Below are 21,621 nucleotides of genomic sequence, written 5' to 3' on the forward strand. Positions count from 1 at the left end.
CCCCAAACCCGAGAATATGAGAATACTGTTGCAATTTCCAACACAGGGTGTTTGGTTTCTCCAATAACTCAATGGCAGCATAAGTGATTTAGGCTTCTACAGGCTGCCTGAGAATCTCCTCACCCACCTGTAGCTCTCTCAGGGAGCAAAGAATTTCCGAGTTCCAAACAACTGAGCATAATACGCTGCTGGAACAGAGGCAATGTAGCCCACAAGCATCACAGACAAAGCAAGAAGCTACGAGGCATGAATAGTATCTTCAACATCTTATATTTGGAAAAGCAGTTTTAAAAAAACACTTGAAAATACAAGATAAGGTAACAGTGACTTATATAAGTTTTCACCTTATATTGCTTGGCCATTTTTACATATAAATTATTGCTTACTAGCTTCGATAAATACACATCACAGTCATATATACAGAAGCAGAAAGCAAGAAATATGAGAAAGAAAATACTGTTAATGGCAATTCTGGTAATTCAACAAATGTTTCATATTTACCAGCTCTTATAATGGTGGAAAACTACGAAGTGTAGTCCCTGAGAAGTTAGGTAGACGCCCTGATTGCAGGTTTCCTATATGCTAATTGTTAACACAAGCTGACAATGTCACAGCAGTCCTAGTTAATGATACAGTAAAAGGCAAGAGTCTTTACTTCAGGTTATCGATTTCATCCCAGTTTTTAATAACAGTGTAATAGGAATACAATAAATAGGCTATGCAAATAAATATTACTCTGCTAAAAAACGTTTAGTATATACAGCTTTGCTTTATACAGTAGTACATTTTCATCTAACTTTTTGGCAACTTTTAAAAACTTTTCTTCCCCCACTACTATTGTGAAGCACAATGGCCCACTCATTAATAAGCAGGCTGAAATTTTAAGGACATGTCTTTGAAGCATTTAAAAGAAACTCCTTGTTACACAACTGCAGCGGACCCGGTCTGCCCCGTTTTAATGTTTTTGCCTAGTTTCTGAGAAGCTTGGGTTAGTTGTGCCATTTGGGAGCACTAAGTTTGGGATTTGTGGCATATGTGATGGCTATACCAGAACGACGGGGCTGAGGCGGGGCAACAGAAAAGCCCATCTCCGGGCATCAGAAGTCACAGTCCCACTCTTTCATGCAACTGTTTCTCTGCCTGTGGAGGCGAGGATACATTAGTGCAACATCTTCGCCCTACCAGCTGGGAGGTGTGGGTTTTACTTTATCCTCACACTTCTGAATTCAATGTACATTCTGCCTGACTTGCTTGTGGATAGGAGTCTAGGAAAATGAATTTATTCTAAACATAATTAATGGTACTAGAATAACGTGAAGGTAGGCCATAATATATATCACTACAACCATTTGGCAATTGTACAGATTATTACAAAGAGTGAACTTACAACACTGTACCCTTTGGAGCATCTGCAAATGTATATGGCAAAAAAAATTCAGAAAGGTTGCGATTTTGCCTACAGGAACTTGTCCTGTGCTAACTTCCAAGCAGGGCTGGTTTGCTGGAATGCTGACAGATCCAAAGACCTGCGGGACTGTCTGAGAGCTGTGCTGCAGCAAAAAGAAGCCACTTAGACATGCCCCTGCACCACCTCACTGGTGAAGATGGCAGATTATAGAAGATTCTCAGAGGGAGTGGAGATTTTATGGATGATAAAAATCTAAGAGAGCTGGAAAGTAGCGTAGACATCTTCCAGTCCACCCTTCTAGCCAGAACAAAACCAATTCCAGAGGCTCTGACAAATATCTGGAAAGAGAATACAGCCCATCTTCATTAACAGGGAGCCGCTTAGGTCCTGCAGTGGCCTGTTCACTGTTGGACAGCTCAGACTTGCTGGAAAGAGCTTCCTGTTGAGCTAAATCTGGTCCCCACAATTCTGCCTGGAATTCTTTAATTCCAGATTTAAGTCTTCTCAGAGTTTCTGAAATTTCTGAGAGCTGCTGCCTGGGAAATCTCTGGAGACAGTTGTTAAATTTCAGAAGGATTCTGACATTCAGAAGACAGGGATGGAAAAGCAAATCTAAAGAAAATCCTCCTTTCCCTTTGCTGCCTGAGAGCCACGAGACCACGGCTGGAGTAACAGTGAACAAGCACCATTTTCTCCCCAGCCTGTTTCCACCCATGCCACACAGGATACTCTGACTACCATCCAAATGTGTTTAAACATGATGCATGTGTGGATTCGTTTGGCCGTGTACATATTTGAAGGAGGTTTAAGCAGCAGGTGCTATGCTGAAATAGTTCTCCGTTGAAAATTAGTCCTGAAGAAGTAATGTTCCAGTCGGAGCAATGGAAATCTAATGTGAATAAAAATTTAAACTGTAAAACAAAGAGACAATGTCAAAATGGCCTTACATGATTAGATGGGCCAAATGCTTCTCCCTAGCATAGAGAAAAGACCAGCACACATGCTTGTGCTGTAAGCCCACGCTATGTCTAGTAATCGCCACGGGGGGGCTCTGGTCCAGTGTTTGATTGGCCAGGAGAGAAGTCTGTTTTCCCTGGTTCCGATGGCTCTGACCTCCTCCAGTGGGTCTCACTCCATTCCCGGTAGCCTGGAGCATTTCTCTGAGGGACCAGCCCTGGATGGTGCCTTTCTATAAAACCCTGTTCATTTTCAGGAATGAAGTTCTACGTGCCAGACACAGTTCCTTCCAGTGCTCTCTCCAAATCAGTGTGTTTCCCGAGCCCAGGAAACAGCACCGCTATCTAGGTGTCAGAAAGCATCAGACACACCTCAGAAATGAGGTGTTGATGAGACAAAAGGAAGCAGTTCTGTACGGGCACCTGAGAGATGCAGAGGCAGGAGTGGGGAGAAGTGCACCAGGATCCACGCGAGTGGAAAATGAAGGGACCTAATACACGAGCAGGGCCCTTGTATTCTAGCAGCGTGACGAGTATCTAGCTGGCAGGGGTGGATTTCATTGTATCCCACAGGCTTTTTATTCATTTGAAGGTGGGGGGAAATCCTCTAACCAGTTCTTGAGAATAGCAAGAGGTTTTATTTACCGTAGGAGCCCCAATGGGTAAAAATGGGAATAAAAAAGACTTAAAAGACTCTGAGGCTTTGAAAAGAATGACAAATTATGGAAAGGCTCCATGCCTTGGTTGGGAGGTGGACTACAGACAGGACTTCTAAGTGTCCAGTGTAAATCAGACATTTGGATATTCAGGGTTCTTTTCATTTGCTGGAAGACGGGCAGTCCCCGCTACCTGAGCCCTTGCTCTTCTCTAGGGAGTGCTAAGTGCTCCACACATGAAAACCCACCTGACCTCCCTGTGCTGGCTGTTACCATTCCACACTGTGGGCAGGGAGCCTGCTGGAGTCATGCAAAACAGTAGGGTGTCATCGGGCACAAGAATGCAGACTTTTGTGACTGTGTCACCCCAATAAACAGTCACTGAGTACCTACAATGTGTCAGGCACTGTACTTTTTCAAAAATCACATTGTTCCCAATAAGAGATGAGAGCCTGCTTGCACATGTAAAGACAATCCCTGGAAATTAAACAGTGAGTCAATTTCTTAAAGATTACTATTTTTCCTTATTGGCAAAGCAACTTAGTCTAACTTGCCTATAGTTGCAAATCAGTTGTGCTGAAACAAATTTCACCTGCAAGCGTACACGGATAAGTGATTGTGGATGCAAAGAAATGCATGCCTTGACATTTCCTCTGGAAATCAGAGCATGGATGCCAGCTGCTGGTCCTCACTAACTCCCTAGACACAAGTCGCTTTGGTGATGTCATAGTTTGTATCCACAGAGACCATTCCTTCTCCCTGGAAATCTACAGATGCCATCACTGTCTTTAGATGTTCAAATGAGCTCCTCCTTTGACAGCCTATAAACAGCAATCTTCTACCAGGCAAAGTAAAACGTCTCCCTGTTTCATGCACACTTCTACTGAAATATTTGGTCACTGTATGACAAGACATGTTCTCTTGTCTTGATGCTGGCCCATCTCAAATTGAAAATTGGATTGGCTCAACCACGTGACCCTAAGAGACCAGACTTCTCCATTTCAAGAATGCTTCTGACTCTTCTTCTGCCTTCTTGTTCCAAGAGCAGCGTGGGGAGGCCTCTCCCCACCTCCGGTGGCTGACATCACTTCCTGAGCACGCTTTGGCTGGCTTTCCTGTGTGTGTCGTGTGATATGCTGATAAAACTCAGCAACTTCTTTTCTCACAGGAAAGCGACGTGCTTGGCACTGACATTCCCATAGCTCAAAGTGCTGCGGTTACAGGGAGGGGAGGCGGCGGGGCGGGGGCTCACACCCGAGGCTCGATCCTGTGTGAGAGCTCAAACAGGGCCTGCTGGCTGTCGATGACGTACAGGTGATTAACATGGGATTTCAACTCCTGGTGCTCTTTTGGAGACACATCACTTCCTATTTTTTGGAGGGAAAAAAAGGAGTCGATCTCAGGAGAGCAGTAATGCTATTTATAAACACCAGCAAAAGCCCACATTGAGGCTTAGAGTAAATCTACCAGGTAGACGCGCATTAGTCAGAATCCCAGCAGACTTCTTTATTCCAACAGTGGAGATGCTTGTTCAGCTCAGACTAGATTCCTCAGGTCAGGTAATTAGACTGGTAAGGTATTTGTTTTACCAACGTTTATATAGCATTTATGACCTAACATTATTAGTATTTAGTGATCATGTTATCATCCCCCTCGACAGAATGGCAAACAGCACAGACACACAGCAAGCAAGTGGCAGAGCAGGACTGGAACCTAGGCCACGTGTCTCCGAGTCCATGGTCTGAAGTCTCACGTCACAGCAATTGCCCATTTAAATAGCTTTCACTCACTCTTATATCTCAGTCTGCTATTGTCAGAAATCATTGCTACGCTGGTGAGCGCACAGACACAATAGTTCCTCCCCTCCCTTTTTATTTAAGGTTTTGTATGATCCTTTGGTGTCCTAAGATTTTGAAAAAAAAAAATTAAGGGACCAATTGAATGAACAGATTTCACATAAATGAACTTAAGGTATGGTTAACAGGCAAAGCAGGTTCCAAAAATTTGTGGATGGGCTAACATCTACCCAGCGGAGGACAAGGCAAGGGGGGTTTCCATTCCAAATCCAGGGTGGTTACTGAATCAAAGGGCCCCCAAGGCTTTAGTGCACTGTGAACACGTATGTGCCATGTTGGTGACAGGATGCTAAGGAACCAGAGATAAAGTAGCTGGGACAATGTGGCAAATGGGGCAAGCCCACTTCCCATAGTCAAAAACAAACCAAATCCAAAAAAACCCCCCACGAAACAAAAAGAACCCAAAACCTCAAGGCACTGGGAGACTGGCTAAACTGCACAATAATGTCTGTCTCACAATAATGAGACAATGTAAATGTGAGTGCTTCCTCTTCCTGGAATTTCAGATGGGAGAAGCAGGGTGTGAGACTGGAGCTCAGCTTGAGCAGAAGGATGGGGCCCGTGGGAGGCTGAGCATTTTAATGCAACAATTTTTTCTCTTGGTGAAAACCCGTTTTTTCCTCCCCCATGGCAAATGCATTTTATAATTTAAGGCTTGTACGTCATGGCTGGCTTGTAATTCTTAAGTTTACCAGACACAAGGTTTCCTGCTTTCACAAGGTAAAAGCACCAGGAGTTAAAGTTTTTCCTGTCCCACTTGCTTGAAAGTGACCAAAAAGCTGTATTATTCTATAGAATGCCTTCTTAGGAAGACATCAGACTGCTTTTGGTTTAGAAAACACGATGCGACAAAGATAATTTTGTTGTTAATTTTTTGGCCTTAAAAAGATGTCAGAATGAATGGCTGACAACTGACACTTGAATGGCACTTTATAATTTATGAGTGGCTTGATTAACAATATCTCATTTTACCCCAAATGCTGATACTGGTTTACCATGCCTATATAAACTGTCAAAAAGAATTTAGATAATTCAGTCCTACATCCAATTTTAAAAGATATATAAACATAGAATACAAATAGGCCTGCTAGTTATTTACATTTTTCCTTTGCTTTGTGCTATGCAGACTTACTCTCTGGTGATGGGAGGTTCAAGAGAGGGTCAAGGCCAGCCAAGCCAGTATAACCTTCCTGTCCACACTTGCAGGGTACATAAACCAGAGCCCTTGGTAAATGAGACTGATGTCTTAGAATCAGCTGAGTACTCAAATACTTGGGAACCAAAGGAGGATGAAATAAATATGAACCCATTATTCATCAGCAACATTATGCTTGTACATTTGAATTAATCTCCATGACAATGTTAATTTCACTGTTTCCATTATAACTGCATTGTACTTGTGTATTTAATGGAGAATTATGTAAGCACATTTCAAATGGTATTAATTGATGTTACTATTCGGAAAATTAGGTCCCTATAATTCTACTTTTCAAACAGAAACTTTGTAATTCATACAGAAGTTCAATTGCTTTGTTAGGGGACAACATTGCCAGCCAAGATAGAAAAACAATTCTTAAGAATATGCACCTATCCTTAGGAAGTGGGATTTTGATTTTTCTACTTTATGTACATGCTATCTTGTTGAAAAAACTGTTTTACAATGATGCATTACTTAAAGTAAGTTTTACTTAATGGTCACCTTTGATTGATTTGTAATTATTAAACTCAACTTTCTATTTTTTGTTTTATTGCCCTTTTTGTCAATAGAATCCACATAAGCAAAGGAAAGAGTAGGGGCCAGGAAGTCAGGTAGACTCGATCTAAACAATGGCTGCATGAGTTAACCTCTTTGAGCCTCCTTTCCTGCTCTGCACGCTCAGGGTTAACAACCTCCAACCATCAATCACCAATACTGGTGTCAGGATTCCAATGCCCATGTTAAAGCTCCTTGAACTCAATAAAGTTGACTTCCTTCCTTCCTGTGATGTTTTAACACCATTTAAACATAGTATAAATTATGCCTGAAATTTAAAAAGGAACAAATGTTCCTACATACATTAGTCTCAGTGGGGAGTCTATACAAATGCTCAGAAAAATACTTTAGTGAACGGCACCTCCAGACGGGAAGTTTTTGTTGCAGAGGAAAGATGCTGGAAGGCTGCTTTAGGTACTTTTTCAAACTATATTCCTATTCCAGGAAGGCTCCAAGCAAGGAGGTTAGGGATGGGGTCATCCCTAGTAAACCCATTGGTAATTCTGAGCCAATGGGCAAGCAAACAAGACTTTCTGGGTCAGGGGTGGGGTGGGTAGCCTCTGATTATCTAAAGTCACTCTGCCATGAGAAGATAGAGATTGCTGTATCTTTTCTTCCTCTGCATCTCAAACATGCAGTGATAAAACAGAGAGAACATAGTATATGCATACAATATGCATATCATACTTCACAGGTTCAAATTTATTACCACCAAATACCTGGGATATGGGCAGAGTCTGTACCAATGAAGGGTAAATTTACATTCCACACCCGACTTCAATTACTCACCAAACTGGTTAGTCCTGCAGTGTCTCAGGGTTCGCACAGTGTCTGCAATCATATGCTGGAAGGTAGAGCAGGAGACGTATCAGTGGAACGGTCATTTAGGGTGTTGCTGAAGTAACAGTGCCTGCTATGATGGAAGGATATTTACACCCTCGGATGTAAACTGAAAAGCTATATTTGGAGCTGGAACTTTAAATGATAATATTGAGCTTGGATTACAAGAGAATATTTAATCCTTGTCTGTGGAAACAGTGGCTCCCAGACCCGGTCGCACAGATTCTAACTAAGCCTTGGGAAAACACACTGTGAATAAATTCAGCACTCCCACCCGGTAGCTACCTGTCCAAATCTGCTTAGGCTTTTCACTTCAGGGATGTTTCACCTTCTCTCCATGAAGCCTTTCTGAGATCTTCCTTCTGAACTTGAGAGGCTCCATTCTTAACATCCCCACTGTTCTTTGTGCAATACATGTTGGCTTTGTGTTGTCATAACTGCTATGGAACTTTTCTCCTCCTCTAGACCAGGTACCACTAGAGGATGTCACATGCTCAGCCTACCATACATCATACACATTGACTCACACATACGAGCTGAATGGAGATAGGAATTTTTGTGGAATCAAAGACTCAAGAATCTCCAATGGAGACAGGAAATGAGATATTCGTGAAAGATAAACATTTTCTAAAACATCAACATCTTTACAGAGACTGTTTTCTGTTTGTAATTTACATTCCCTTCTAGTCTTCAGCATTCAACTTTAATTTCTTTCTTTAAAGTTCTCACTGATCTCTAGGCAGTCTTCTTAAACCCGCAGCTGCTTTGAGAAGACCCCATCACCTCATACTTGTGTCCTGCAACAGTCTTCTAACTCCATCATTTTCAGTTTTCCATGATGAAGGAAAGATAGCATTTAGGACAAGACCATTCACCGCTACTGTTCCTCCTAAACAGTTGCCAGAATAATCTCCAAACACTGTCGTCATGCTTTAGTCCTCTGGAAAGTCTACAGTGACTCTCTACTCTGTTTCACATCAAGATCCAAATGTCATCCTATTATTCAAGAATCAACATTATTCAGTATCTCGTCCTCCAAACCTCCCCAAATGGGCTGTCATCTCTCATGTCCTGCTTATATCCAGTGGACACAGGCTCATCCATATACAGCAAACCCTCAATGAACTATTGCTGAAAGAATAATGTTAATACTCATTTTTTTTTTTACTTAATATCTGGCAGAACTATAGAAACTATTTGAATATGACCTACTTATTAAATTATTCTCACAACTGTATTTCTAACATATTTCTACTCAATAGTGGAAAATTAAATAGGACAGTGCTTACAGCAGTGGCTCAAGCTGCATTTGTAAAGGAAATGAGACCTGTCTGTGAGTGTATTGTTAAATTTCCTTCCCCAAATTTTACCACTATTCCCAGAACAGTTCTCTTGTTGCTTTAAGCTATGGCATCACTTGATTTCTATCATGCGCCATTTGTGAGCTCACGCAAGGCTCAAGCTGACTCGAGGCTCAGTACTGAGTGCGGTATTGAAACCTGAGTCATGATCCTCATCTTCAGGCTTTCTGAAGGGGCTGGGGGAAGGTGTGGTAAAAGGTGATGCATTTAACATTGAGGGATAAGGAGAAGAAAAGGAGGAAGTATTTGTTTTTTCATTATTTAATCGTCTGAGACTGAAACATTCAGAGTTGCTGAGGCAGCATAGGGAACAATGGGAATCTTATTAGACCCAGTGAGCGCTTCTGGGTCCTCATGTCATCTGACTTAATGTGTTGGCCTGTATCAGCCAGATAAAGATAATACACTGAATTATCTGCAAGCTGGCTTAAGCTAATATCCATCATGAGGAATTGGCTTCTCATAAGTTAATTCAGTTAGGTTCTATTGGTTCATTATTATGAAAGATGATCCTTTTTTAGCCTAAGTGAAACCCTGTCCTTTGCTAAGAAACATTCCTTGAAAATACTGATTCTACTAGGAAATTCAGTTTCATTCTCTGGCATCCAAGTATAACATAGGGCTATATCCAATGTACAATAGATTTTTGTCCTTCTAGAAAAAATTTTAACTTCACTCCTCCTTCTCTGTGCAAGGAAGGGGTCAGGATGAGGTGTGTTGTATCCTAAGTGCCATCTGCTTTGAGGACTGGGAATTCACTCATACTACAAAATCTGCTCACTTTCGAAATGATGTGCTAGCAAGCGCCTGAGGGTGCATGTGTGCACTATGGGCCTGCTGTGTGCATGTATAACTGCACTCATCTTCTAGTTGTCTTTTTAATACAAGTTCTCTTCAGGAATTTAAAATTTAAAATGGAATATTACTTATTTATGCCATGTTATTTCCTTAAACTTTCTTAAAGAATTACGGGTACAATTATTGACCCTAATAGAAGTACCATGAGTTAGACTTTCTCTGTTTCAGTCCCAACAGTTAGTTTGAAGTCTTGGCACATATGCAAGCAAGACCCTGGACTACACTAGCTTGCATTAAATGGCTTCCACTGGATTGTTGGGAAAATCAGGGGAAGACCAGAGAGGCTGATGAGAATGAAAGAGAGAAGGGTGTAGGGGTCTTGCCATTGCTCTTTCCCAGTTGTGCCTTTATGGAATTGTCCTCTCACTTCGGTAGAACTATCTGAGGGGAAATGACATAATGTTAACCAAAGCCCTGGTTCACTCTGGGGAGAAGGTCAACCACCAGTCTGCTCTTAACAATAGACAACAGTCTACTTATAAAGAGTACAATTGTTCTCCTATGTCCCCTCTGGGTTAGTCAGAAGGAAAGTTACCAGACTTTATAGGGAATTCTAATTGGTGTGACACAGCTCATCCCACATCTTCACACATGTTCTCTAAAGCTTATTTGGCGTTCTTAACCAAATGCGTTGGCCAGGATTTGAAGTAATATAGACCAAAGCCTTCATATTCCTGTAGTCATTTCATTAATATCAAACACTGGAGATTAACCTGCCTAGAGACTAAATGTTAGCGCCAACAGCCTTTGGTTACAAATAAGTGCCCTGTGATCTTCAGAGCATTACACAGTGATGCAGAACAAATCTCTAAAAGAATAAGTACAAAATCTCAACTCTTTTAAATACCCATTTCCAGCTATGTTGGTTTGACTGCTCTATCTAAAACAACTGAGCTCTGATTCCAAGGCACTTAGTGCCGAGAGAGACTTGAAAAGTTACAGACATATTTACTTTAAAAATAACTAGCCATGAAGTGATCACCCTCGAGTGGTTAAAACGGAGCTATAGCAAGATATTCCAAGATGTCTGTCTTCCAGATTCCAGGTGCTTGGGTTTTCAGGTTGAACAGGGGTTCTGTGCTGCCTCATCCTATGTGTGGTGAGTTAACCTGACAATTGGAGCAGGGCACTTAGGAGGCAAAGGTCAGACGCCAAACCTCGTTTGGACTCTTCAGTTTGTACTGTTCTTTGGTCACGGTCTGTGGCCCCTGCCTCACTTGACCTTCTCTCAAATGCCTGACTCAGTCTCACAGGGAACTGAGGGTCAGTTCCTGAAAGAGTTCACACAAATCCATTACCATTACTGAAAAGGTCACTTAAAGGTCAGGATCTATGGACAGGGGTCACTGGTATCATCTTTAACCATGAAGGATAGCCTAATACATGACACTAAAGTTCATCTGTCAGACACCCATTATTCCCACAGTCAACCAGGTCTCTTTGGAGCACTCCTATTTTACAGATGCTCAGTTCTTAGAGGCAACTCCTCCTCTGCCACAGGCCAGTTAGAAAGCCTACAGGAGCCCACTGCATGATAAGGCACCTGGAAGGTCCTGGAAATAATTCAGGAAGAGGCATTTCAGTAACTTGTGAGGAAGGACTGCCTGGGACCCCTTACTCGTGAGCAGGGAGGGCACTTTGCCAGCCTGAGGTGCCACTGTCCACAGGCTGAAGAGGGGTGGTGCTTCCCTCACATGCAGACCCTCTCCCGACAGCAACTTTACAGCTTTAATTCCAGTGCCACAACATATTCTCAAACAGTGATGTTAATGTAATGAGGTTCCATCTTCAGAAGTAAAAAGCAGATTTTCATATTTGGTTCTCAAAACCTTGGTGGCACACATTTTTAATTGGAATACATTTTACTGACAATGCACGACATGCAGCAAATAAGTTCCTGGAAATCACCATGGATTCAGCAGAAAAAAGTGCTTAAAGTATTTGTTTCTTGGAGCAAGAGAGAAAAGCATACATTTCCCTTACACAGGGGAAAAATGAGAAACAACGAAATTTACATACCAGCTTTTCAAAATTGACAAGATTATCCAAAAACGTTTTATTTCCTTCATGAATAAATGTTACATCTGAAAATTAAAAATAAAAAGACACCTTTAGGAGTGGATCATAAGTTAGGGCTGAAGAGGTCTAGATGCAATGAAACATTCATTTTTCTTAAACATTATGGATTATTCTATGCATTTTGACATGAATATTTGAGTATTGACTCTGTAGTGTATTCGATGTGAAAGGGCCTAATTTATGTGTGTGTGGTGAGAAAAAAGATTAACATTAATGCAAGTATACATTTTGCACTTACAATGAAGTGTTTGACTTCAACCTGCTTAATATAAGCCAACACTGTTCCATAACCTGACCAGTCCCTTATGTTTTTAGACCTGAACATTGAGCAGAAAAGAACTGAGTACCCAGAAACAACAGGATTTTAATATTTATGTGTTTGCTTTTTAACTACCCATGGCAAAGTGTATGGGATCTGCTTTACTTAAAATGTTAAGATTTAGATGTTTAAATTTAGATTTTTAGTTCTCAGATCCAGTGCCTGATTGTGTATCGAAAGTGAGTGAGGAAAGGCAGAGGTTTGAAAATGGCAAGGTTTCTGGCCCTGTTTAACTGGTAGAAAGTCAGCACCACTGATGAAAATAATATAAGGAAAGTAGGATGAGGGGACATTTTCAGAGGAAGGGAAAGTTACATTTGGTTTTGGCCTCACTCCATTTAAAGTGACGGAAGACATTCAAATAAAAATCTTTTGGTTGTAATAAACACAGGAGTGCCTCCTTGAGAGAGAGGGATATTGGGAATTACAATAAAGACAGCAGCCGAAGCTCTGGGAGCGGATGATTTATAAAAACTCAGATCAGAGGGTCAGTGACTGAGCATTAGGGAATCTATACAGACAAGAATCAAAGTAAGAAATATACTGCAATTAAAGAGCATACAAATAATCATGTTCTATCACAGACAGAGGGCAAACCAAATGAAAATAATTTTCGGAAATCTTGTTAAAATAACCTGATGTAAAAGAGGGAAAAGAACAGATTAAGATTCCTATAAACAGAAAGGGAAAGTATTTGCATTTAATCAAGATTTTGATTCTGCTGCTCTCAATGGGGGCAATTATAAGATAGGTGCTCTGGTAACCCACCTCTAACACACTAGCTGCCGAGCTTTGATTGCCCGCCAGAGGGCGACACCAGTTACTTAGTTACATCATAAACTGATAGAACTCCTTCCTCAAGACATCCCTTTTACACATCTTCCAGTACGGACTGCAATGTTTTCCTAAGTTGTTTTTTTTTTTTTTGCATGTGAGGAACATTGTTGCTGAGCTAACATCTGTGACAATCTTCCTCAATTTTGTGTATGGGATGCCTGTGCTAGATCCGCGCCCAGGATCCAAACCTACGAACCCCCAGCCACCGAAGCAGAGCATGCAAACTTAACTACTACACCACCGGGCCAGCCCCTCTTTTTCTTTTTTAACTGATGTTCTAGCAGGAAAACAATTCAAAATGACACAGTCATCTGACAAATTCTCTGGTTATTTTATTGTCTTTCATGATTTTGCTTTCAGAAAAGAATTGCAGGCGTTCATTCTGTGACATTTAGAAAAGAGCAGTCAACAGTTAGCTTTTCCCTTTTTGTATACCACATAAAGCACTGTGTGCACTGTCTACATTAAACACCACCTAAAAGCCTAGTCTCTCATAACTTCCCAAGAATTCGGCTACAAACACTCTCTCAGAGTCACTTGGTCTATTTTCCCACTGTTACAAGGTTCATCATCCCCTGCCTACGTTCCCAAGGACGATGAGGAGGGGTGATGACAACGACAGCTTATATTTATTAACAGCATCAGACACGGCATTAACTCATTGAATCCTCACAAAAGACTATAAGGGAAAGCCCTAGCAGGAAAGAGTGTGAAGAAACTATGGTCCAAAGACCGTGTGCAGCTGGCCCTAAGTGTCAGAGCCAGGATTCAAACTCGGGGGCCTGTTTCTCTCACCACTGTGCCTCTCAGGTACCTCAACTTGAAAGGACTTGGACATTTCTTATAACTAGTCACAGTTAACTTGCTGAATTTACGGCTTATGGGCTCCTCTGCAACTTGTGTTTCCTCCGTGGCTCCCTCTTTCTAGCCTCTCTAGCCTTAGGTCTCTCCTCTTCCCGGGTGGTCTCACTTAACCTCAGCTCTCAGGGACTTGTGGAGGTTAGCTGATGAGGATGGGTGCTCTAGTGAGGGTGGCGGCTGTCAGGCTAATACTGCCATGAGGATAAGGCAGGGAAGGTATGTGCGGCCAGATGGGGAGGGAAGAGAGGCTGGAAGGGGCTGCCGCCCTGGAGAAGGGAGTTCAAGTGGCTGAAGGTTTTGACACAGTTGAACGGCAGGTGTGTGATGAGGAAGGCGTGAGGGAGATAAGCCAATGGGCATTTGAGCTCAGAAACTGGGATCTCATGGGCTGTGAAGTAGTTCAGAGTACCGACCAGGTTCAGAGCATGGGAAATGAGTACCTGCACGGCCCCTTTCAGCTGGAGACACCTGAACATACTCCAAACACTTCATATACTAGAACTTCCGGGTGAAATTACTCCATTTGAAGAGATGGCAAATGAAAGAGGAGGAAGAAACATACAAGCACCCAACATCCCTTTTATTTAAATACACCCACAGATATGCAATAATAATCTCCACTCTAAGATACACACACAACCTACCAGGAGGACCTCAGTTTATGTTCAAACACCTGTTGATAGCTCACTCTACTGGAAGGGACTCCCATCTCCAAAGACACTGAATGATATGGACTAGTTTGCTGTGTCTGACCTTTAGCTCAGCTGGATCCTTTCCTCAACACTTACTTAGGGTTTCCCATTCATCACTTTCTACCTGATTCCACACCACAGTAGAGGGGAAAGTAAATAAAAAAGCAAGAAATTCAACTGGGAAATAGGAAAGCTGATGGCTGGAAGGATCCTCAGGTTATGGGCATACTTGATCATCTGCATGTTTACTGGGAATTGACTATCTCAAAAAATGAAACATGGGGGGGCCTGATCCTTCTTAACACTCACATAGTCCACTTTGGTCCTTTTTCTCTAACTAAAAGCAACCTCAAGTAGGAGGCACAACACAAGAGGGGAAAAGAGTTTTCATTAAAAATGTGATTTGCTCTAAAATATTTTATTGCAACTTTTTTTCTTTTTTGAGCAAGACTAGCCCTGAGCTAACATCTGCTGCCAATCCTCCTCTTTTTGCTGAAGAAGACTGGCCCTGAGCCGACATCTGTGCCCATCTTCCTCTACTTTAATGTGGGATGCCTGCCACAGCATGGCTTGCCAAGCGGTGCCATGTCTGCACCTGGGATCCGAACCAGTGAACCCCGGGCTGCTGAAGCAGAACATGTGCACTTAACCGCTGTACCACCGGGCCGGCTCCAGTTTACTCCAACTTTTAAAATAATCTTGCAGTTAAGAAAACCTAAGAATTAATGTTGTTTATTTTTTCCAAAATGTCTTACATATTTTAAATTTTCATCCTATTTTCCTTTGGAAATTTTTTCAGACAAAACTGGGAACTTTAAATACGATAGAATACTACTGATGTTTATTTTTATGATGGCAAAAAATTAAGATAAAGGAAAAATAAATGCTTATTTAAACTCAAGAAAGCTTCTAATGAAAAAAACAAAAAGTTTAATTTACTAGAGCAAATGAATGAATGTATTTTCAGTAGAAAAAAGGAAAATTTGTTCTGCTGCCAGAAAAGAGGTGTAAAACTGAGAACTGCATCTGAGCTAAGATGTAAGTTTGAGACACTTGACTACATTAAATATTTTTTTTGGAAAACCACTAATATACAGCAGAAAGCTCTGCTTATATCTAATTAAGTTAAAGGGACATTATCAACCAATTCCCCATTACCTTAAAAATATTGTTTCAAAATTTTTTCTTCCTAAAATCAATTCTTTTCCCAGATTTTTCCTCATTTCTTATTTTTCCTATTTGTGTGATTCTAAGTGTTACTTCCCACCTGCCACCCCTACTCTCTAGTTGAAGGTTTTTTTTTTTTTTTTTTTTTTTTTTTTTTTAAAGATTTTATTTTTTCCTTTTTCTCCCCAAAGCCCCCCGGTACATAGTTGTGTATTCTTCGTTGTGGGTTCTTCTAGTTGTGGTATGTGGGACGCTGCCTCAGCGTGGTTTGATGAGCAGTGCCATGTCCGCGCCCAGGATTCGAACCAACGAAACACTGGGCCGCCTGCAGCGGAGCGCGCGAACTTAACCACTCGGCCACGGGGCCAGCCCCATGAAGGTGATTTATTTTGCAAATAAAAATTATAAACCTGAATAAACTTATCTTAAAAGGAAATAAATATGAAGAATCAAATGAACTTTAAAAATGTTATTTTGGTATTACAATCTCTCCTTATTTCATTCATTTACATTTAGCAGAATCTTTGCAGCTTGAATGAAGCATCCGTGCATCTCTCAGTTGTCCTAATACGTTACTGTTTCACACAGATTCTTGCTTTATACTAGATGAAGACTGAGTGAGTACCTGCAGGGATGCACAGCAACTCAATAGTTCTGCAAGCTGTGGTTGTTCTGGAGAGAAGATGAAGAGGGAAGAGCAGCTCGAGTGCCAGCGGGGCTGGCGATGGGGGCAGGTGGGGCAGGAGGATGGCCACGCCAACCAGCAATCGAGTTCCTAGGTAACTCATTTCCAGAATCACTGGGGCCTGACCCAGCAGAAGTTATAAGCCTCTGCAGGGCAGAGCCTGTATAAAAGAGTCGTCCTATAAAATCCCTTGGGAAGAATCAAAATATGCCCAAGAAAATGGCCAAATCCCTTTTCCCTGGAAAGCACATAGGTAGGATATATACCGAATGTCAGAAGTGTAGGCCAGATCAAAAAGAACTTCCCTGTCATTAATCCCCTTAGTTTAAAAGAGACCACTGAGATCTCATTAGTAAATTCAACTAACATGTTTCTTGATGAATTATTTGGTGCTCTACAGAAGAGAAGTCAGTGGACTAACTTGGAGCTGTCACATACTTTCCTAAATGGATTCCACTCCTGGAAAGAAGAAAGTACATCTCTACCAATAATTTTCATACACTATATTGCTCGTGTTGACCAAAGGTACTTCTCACACAGCAGCAGGCCGTGGGCTGTACCTCGGAAACTTAGGTTGCAAACACAGAGCAGGATAGATCATCGTTTGGGTTCTTTATGCCAGTCTTATTCTTGGTTGAATTAAGTGGATTGTAAACTCCAAGAAAATAAGATAGTGCTTAGAAGCAGAGTAAAATAAAAACACACGTTTCCAGTGCCAAGTTTTGTGAGTCAAGTGAAAATGCTTTGATGTCTACTCAATTACAGTTAAGTATTTTAGGTATCTCTGAAATAACTGCTCTTTTGAAGACCAATCACAAGCAAACACAGTTAGGCTTGAATGTCAAAACTGCTTTAAAGAAACAAACGGAGAGTCCTTTTTTTGCCCTCTATAGTTAGAGTGATAAATTTTTGGAATATGGAATTACACAGCACAAAAGAGAGAAAACTGTTACCTTTAAGCAATAAGGGCATGAAAGGGATTTTGGGTGGCTTCATCTTTTTGAACGCATCTCTGTAGGCTTTGTGATTTAGCGAAGGATCCTGCCAAACAAAGCAGATGACAAAGAGAAGGAAAAATCAATGTGCTATAGAAACAATTCTAAATCCACTGTTGCTATACAATTTGAACATGATTTAGCTATCAGGGGTTCTTCCTAAGAATGAAGTAGATAAAGGTTTCCTAGGAGAATAAACTCACCAAATTAGGGCAGGAAATCTAGGCAATGAATGAAAGTCAAGTTATTGGTTTACAATAATGGGAGATGACTGCAAAAGAGAGACACCCTTTGATTGCCCTATTATCTTCCTCAAATAGGTCCTTTCAGTAGCGTTTCCTCTGCCTAATTTCTATCATGAGGTAACCCCAAAGTCTTTTGTTAGGTACACTGCCAAGAAAAACTGCCCTCATAATGCACAGACAATGCAGAGGAAACAAGAGAACTCTGTTTTATTGTATTCTGAAAAGAAACTATACATTTTGTATCTAAATTGAAGAAACGGTAAAAAGGAGAAAATAATGCATAACACACATTGCACACAAAATTTATACCAACTAATTTCGTAGGCTTTGAAACGGACTATACTTAAAAATCTGCCTTCTGAAAATTATACCAAAAGAACCATTCTCACTACCTTTTTCCATGGAGAGGAAGAAGCATTACTGTCAACTTACTTCTCTCCATGAGGAGCAAAGCTACCTTTCCACATACAAGTGAACAAGTCTAAGCCCCCTGACATGGCGGAGCACAGGTACTGACCCCTGAAATCTAGACAGAAACCTGACACTAGCAATTAATTTGAAGAATAAGTCTCCTTTGGCTCAACTACTTACTGTTAAACTTTCAAGTTCAGAGAAAAGTTTCTTAAACTTCCCAGGGATTTTCTAAAAATAAACAAAAAACATAAAAGAAAAGGTTAAAGAAGTCAGTTATTTTGAGAGGCACTAAAGGGAATTTTCATTAAGTTGTGCTTACATGTCTCACATTTCTAAACACAAATCGTTCCCCTGTCTGGTTCTACCCTGACTGCTTCTCATTATGCAATTTTCATCATCCCTTAATGTAACATTCATTGGGAATGTTGCTAAAAAGTTGAAAATAAATAACAGCCATATGATTCAGGAATCTAGGTGGTTAGACATTCCACACATTGGCGACTTTTTAATAAAAACTTGGATTTCAGTTCCATATCCTACCTTTGATGAATGCTCTTATCTTCTTAAATAGTCTTGCTGAGTGGGAAACAATAAGGTTGGCTGACATTTTTGTATAAATGATATAATTAGGTTTCACAGCAGAGGGCTAAATAGTGAAAGGCCATGAAAACCCTGAATGATGAAGCCTGCAATCTAATGAGTCGAATCACTAAATTGTAAAGATCAGCTACACCAACAGGTGGCATATAAAACGACAGAGGATGGAAATCTGGGGATCAGACTTGGCCACCCCAAAATGTGTCTCTCTGGCTTGATTACTTTTAAAAACAAAAGACTAAAAGAAACTTTGACCTCCTCCCCAACTGCCTAAAAGAAGTGAAACAGAAGGTCCTGTTCCAGGAAGGAGCTAATACCATAAGGTAACTGGAATGTGACATAAAAAGTGTCTCTCAGGTCACATTGGGTGTAGTTGGCCCATTTACATTTCCATCTCCATGTAATTGCCTTCCACCCCCTTGAAGTCCCAGATCACTACTCCCAACATCCTCCTTTGTCTTTAGCTGAAGATGATATTTAAGCTAGCAGTTTGGCCATTTTGGCGAGTTACTCAGTTTCCCTGGGTCTCTCCTACATATACGTGTTATAAAGCTTTGTTTGATTTTCTCCTGTTATTCTGTCTCATGTCAATTTAATTCATAGACCAGCCAGAAAGACCTAGAATGGGTAGAGGAATTCTCTTCCTCCCTAACAGAAACATATGTCATCCTCCCAAATAAAAATTTAGGGCTAAGGAAGAAGGGTCTGGAATTTCCCAGCCTGCCTTGAACACTGTTAAGTGAAAAACTGGATGGCTTCTGCACTGACTTAGTAATAAGTCCCATCTGAATTTGAATTCTGACTCTGCCCTTTCCAGCAGTGGGGTTTGGTGCGAGTCTCCAAACTCTCTGACTGACATGGAGACAACTCATAAAAAGAGTATAGAGTCCACAGCTGGTGCTTAACAAATTCCAGCTATTAACACTAGGGACAATGTTCCAGAAGATATTTCTGGAATTCTCTGTTTCTAAAACAAATCAAAATAATGAGACAAACCCCACAACAATTGGACTTTTATATTACTTGGAAATAGACTTTTCAATTTGATAATTTTGAATCTGAACTCAGTTTATCATAGCACACAGGTAGTTTAATCTGTTTGGAAACTACTGTTACACACACAGATGCACAGGTATTAATGACTGGAGGACAAATCAAATGAGAAAAGATAAAATGTAGACATGTGCAAGTGATTCCAGTTTTCCTTCTGAGCTGCATATCTTAGTCTGTTGAACAATCCACATGAATGTCCCAATGGCACCTCAAACTCAACATATCTAAAGCCAAACTGATCTACTCCAGGGGTCATCCACGGGCCAAATCTGGCACACCACCTGCTTTCGTAAATCAAGTTGCATTGGAATACTGCCATGTCCATTCATTTACAGAGTCTTTGTAGCTGTTCTCGCACTATAATGGCAGAGTTGAGTCACTAAGATAGAGACTATCTGGCCTACAGAGCCTAAAAATATTTACTATCTGGCCCTTTACCCCAAAAGTTTGCTGACCTCTGTTCTAATTCCTCAATCTGACTTCTTTTCCTGTATTGACTATTTGGGATAGTAAGACCACTTTCTAGGCCTAGAGATACTGTGGTCCCCTCTGCCTGGGATGGTCACCTCTCCCCAGTGTCCCCTGCAACTCCCAACTTAACCTCTAAGGCCCTGCTGTTCAGGTCTTCTCAGCTAACCTGAGGCAGAATGAGTCCCTCCACTTGCTCTTCTGTGGTCCAACTGGAACTGGTTCAGGACCTCCTTCATCATGGCATACTCTGCCCTACACTGTCTACCCACTTTCCATCTGCCACGGCGCTGATGCAGTGCCCTGCACATAGTAGGAAGTCAATATGCACATAAAATGCAGGCTGTGGGAATTTAATTGAATTATTTCTCCTCTGAATTTTTGCAAATCAAAGTTTCTTTCCAGGTTAATTCAAAATTCCACTCTCCCTTGACCCTTGCTAGTCATTTGTTTTCCTCCTGCTCTGATCAATTGTGGTAATTGTTGCCCACCTCCTTTAATCTTATAATGTGCGTGTACATCTTGTTTGCTTAACTAGAGCGGGCCTTTCATTTCTTTTCTTTTGAATTCCTTTAAGAAGCACTGACTCTGACCCTCAGGTCACCACAGTGGATTCCATCAGAGTATGACCCCAGACACAAAGAAAGTGAATCCGTAAGTTGACCAGAGACCTATGCTGAAATTAGTGTAAGAAAAAAAAAAAATCGTTGGCCTATCACTTTCTGTTGCAGCAGTTTGAACTTGGAACCCTGAAGAGAATGGAGCAGATAGTGATAGGGGCTGAATCTGAGAGGCCTGGAGAGAGGCTAAGGAGACCACAGTGAGCCACATGCAGGCTGGAGCTATAAGAGAGAAGACGTGATGGTTGAAGAGAAAGGATGAGGGAGAGAAATGGTACATGGAGCGAGGTAGCCAGTCAGTAGGGAATGGAGAGAGAAAGAAACAAAAGCCCAAAGAAAGAAGGTGACGGGGTCATGGGAGAGGCAAAGAGCCCTACATCTGTGTCTGGCTAAATTTAGGTACGCTCCAGTTTCAGTCCTTCTCACATATATCCTTAGGGTCCATGTAGAACTTGTGCTAACTTGAGTGGGCCTCTCCATCTTTGAACCCAAACAGCCTTTATTGTACAACACTAACAGAGGCAGAGCCAGGATTAGGGAGGCCTGAAACTTACAACATTTTGTGGGCCATCTTTCAGAAAAATACAAAATTATCGTACTTTTGCAAATTTTACAAAGATACATATCATCCATGTGAACACACTGCCAGAAGCCTTGCAAGTGAGAGGCCCTGAAGCTTAAATTCGTTCGTATATCTTCAGGCAGGTGAGCTTTTGAAAGGACCACCATGGAAGTGGAACCACACTACCACGGGAGCAGATCAGAAAACTAATTCTAGCTGGGGAGAATTTTACAATTTTTATCTTTCATATACATTATAGAACCATTTGGAAGATCTTTGGCCAAAATAGTTCCTACCAACTTGACACATTAATTTTTAACATTTTTTCCTAGTAGTACT

At 41.2% G+C, this 21,621-nt stretch overlaps 1 protein-coding gene across 10 annotated transcripts in view; it reads right to left on the bottom strand.

Annotated features, from left to right (window-relative positions):
- Positions 1-251: 251 nt before the first annotated feature.
- The window catches only part of RAPGEF5 (Rap guanine nucleotide exchange factor 5), a 348,364-nt gene continuing 326,994 nt past the window's right edge, over positions 252-21,621 (bottom strand). For all 10 annotated transcript variants that reach the window (XM_070615912.1, XM_070615909.1, XM_070615908.1 and 7 more), the window contains 5 exons: positions 18,160-18,210; positions 17,282-17,369; positions 11,708-11,772; positions 7,419-7,473; positions 252-4,387 (listed from right to left, as the gene is read on the bottom strand). In XM_070615912.1, the coding sequence (XP_070472013.1) occupies positions 4,269-4,387; positions 7,419-7,473; positions 11,708-11,772; positions 17,282-17,369; positions 18,160-18,210 (378 nt within the window). In that variant the 3' untranslated portion in view covers positions 252-4,268. The remainder of the gene's footprint in view (positions 4,388-7,418; positions 7,474-11,707; positions 11,773-17,281; positions 17,370-18,159; positions 18,211-21,621) is intronic.

The sequence above is a fragment of the Equus przewalskii genome, chromosome 4 (assembly GCF_037783145.1).
Source record: "Equus przewalskii isolate Varuska chromosome 4, EquPr2, whole genome shotgun sequence".
Classification (NCBI taxonomy): Eukaryota; Metazoa; Chordata; class Mammalia; order Perissodactyla; family Equidae; genus Equus; species Equus przewalskii.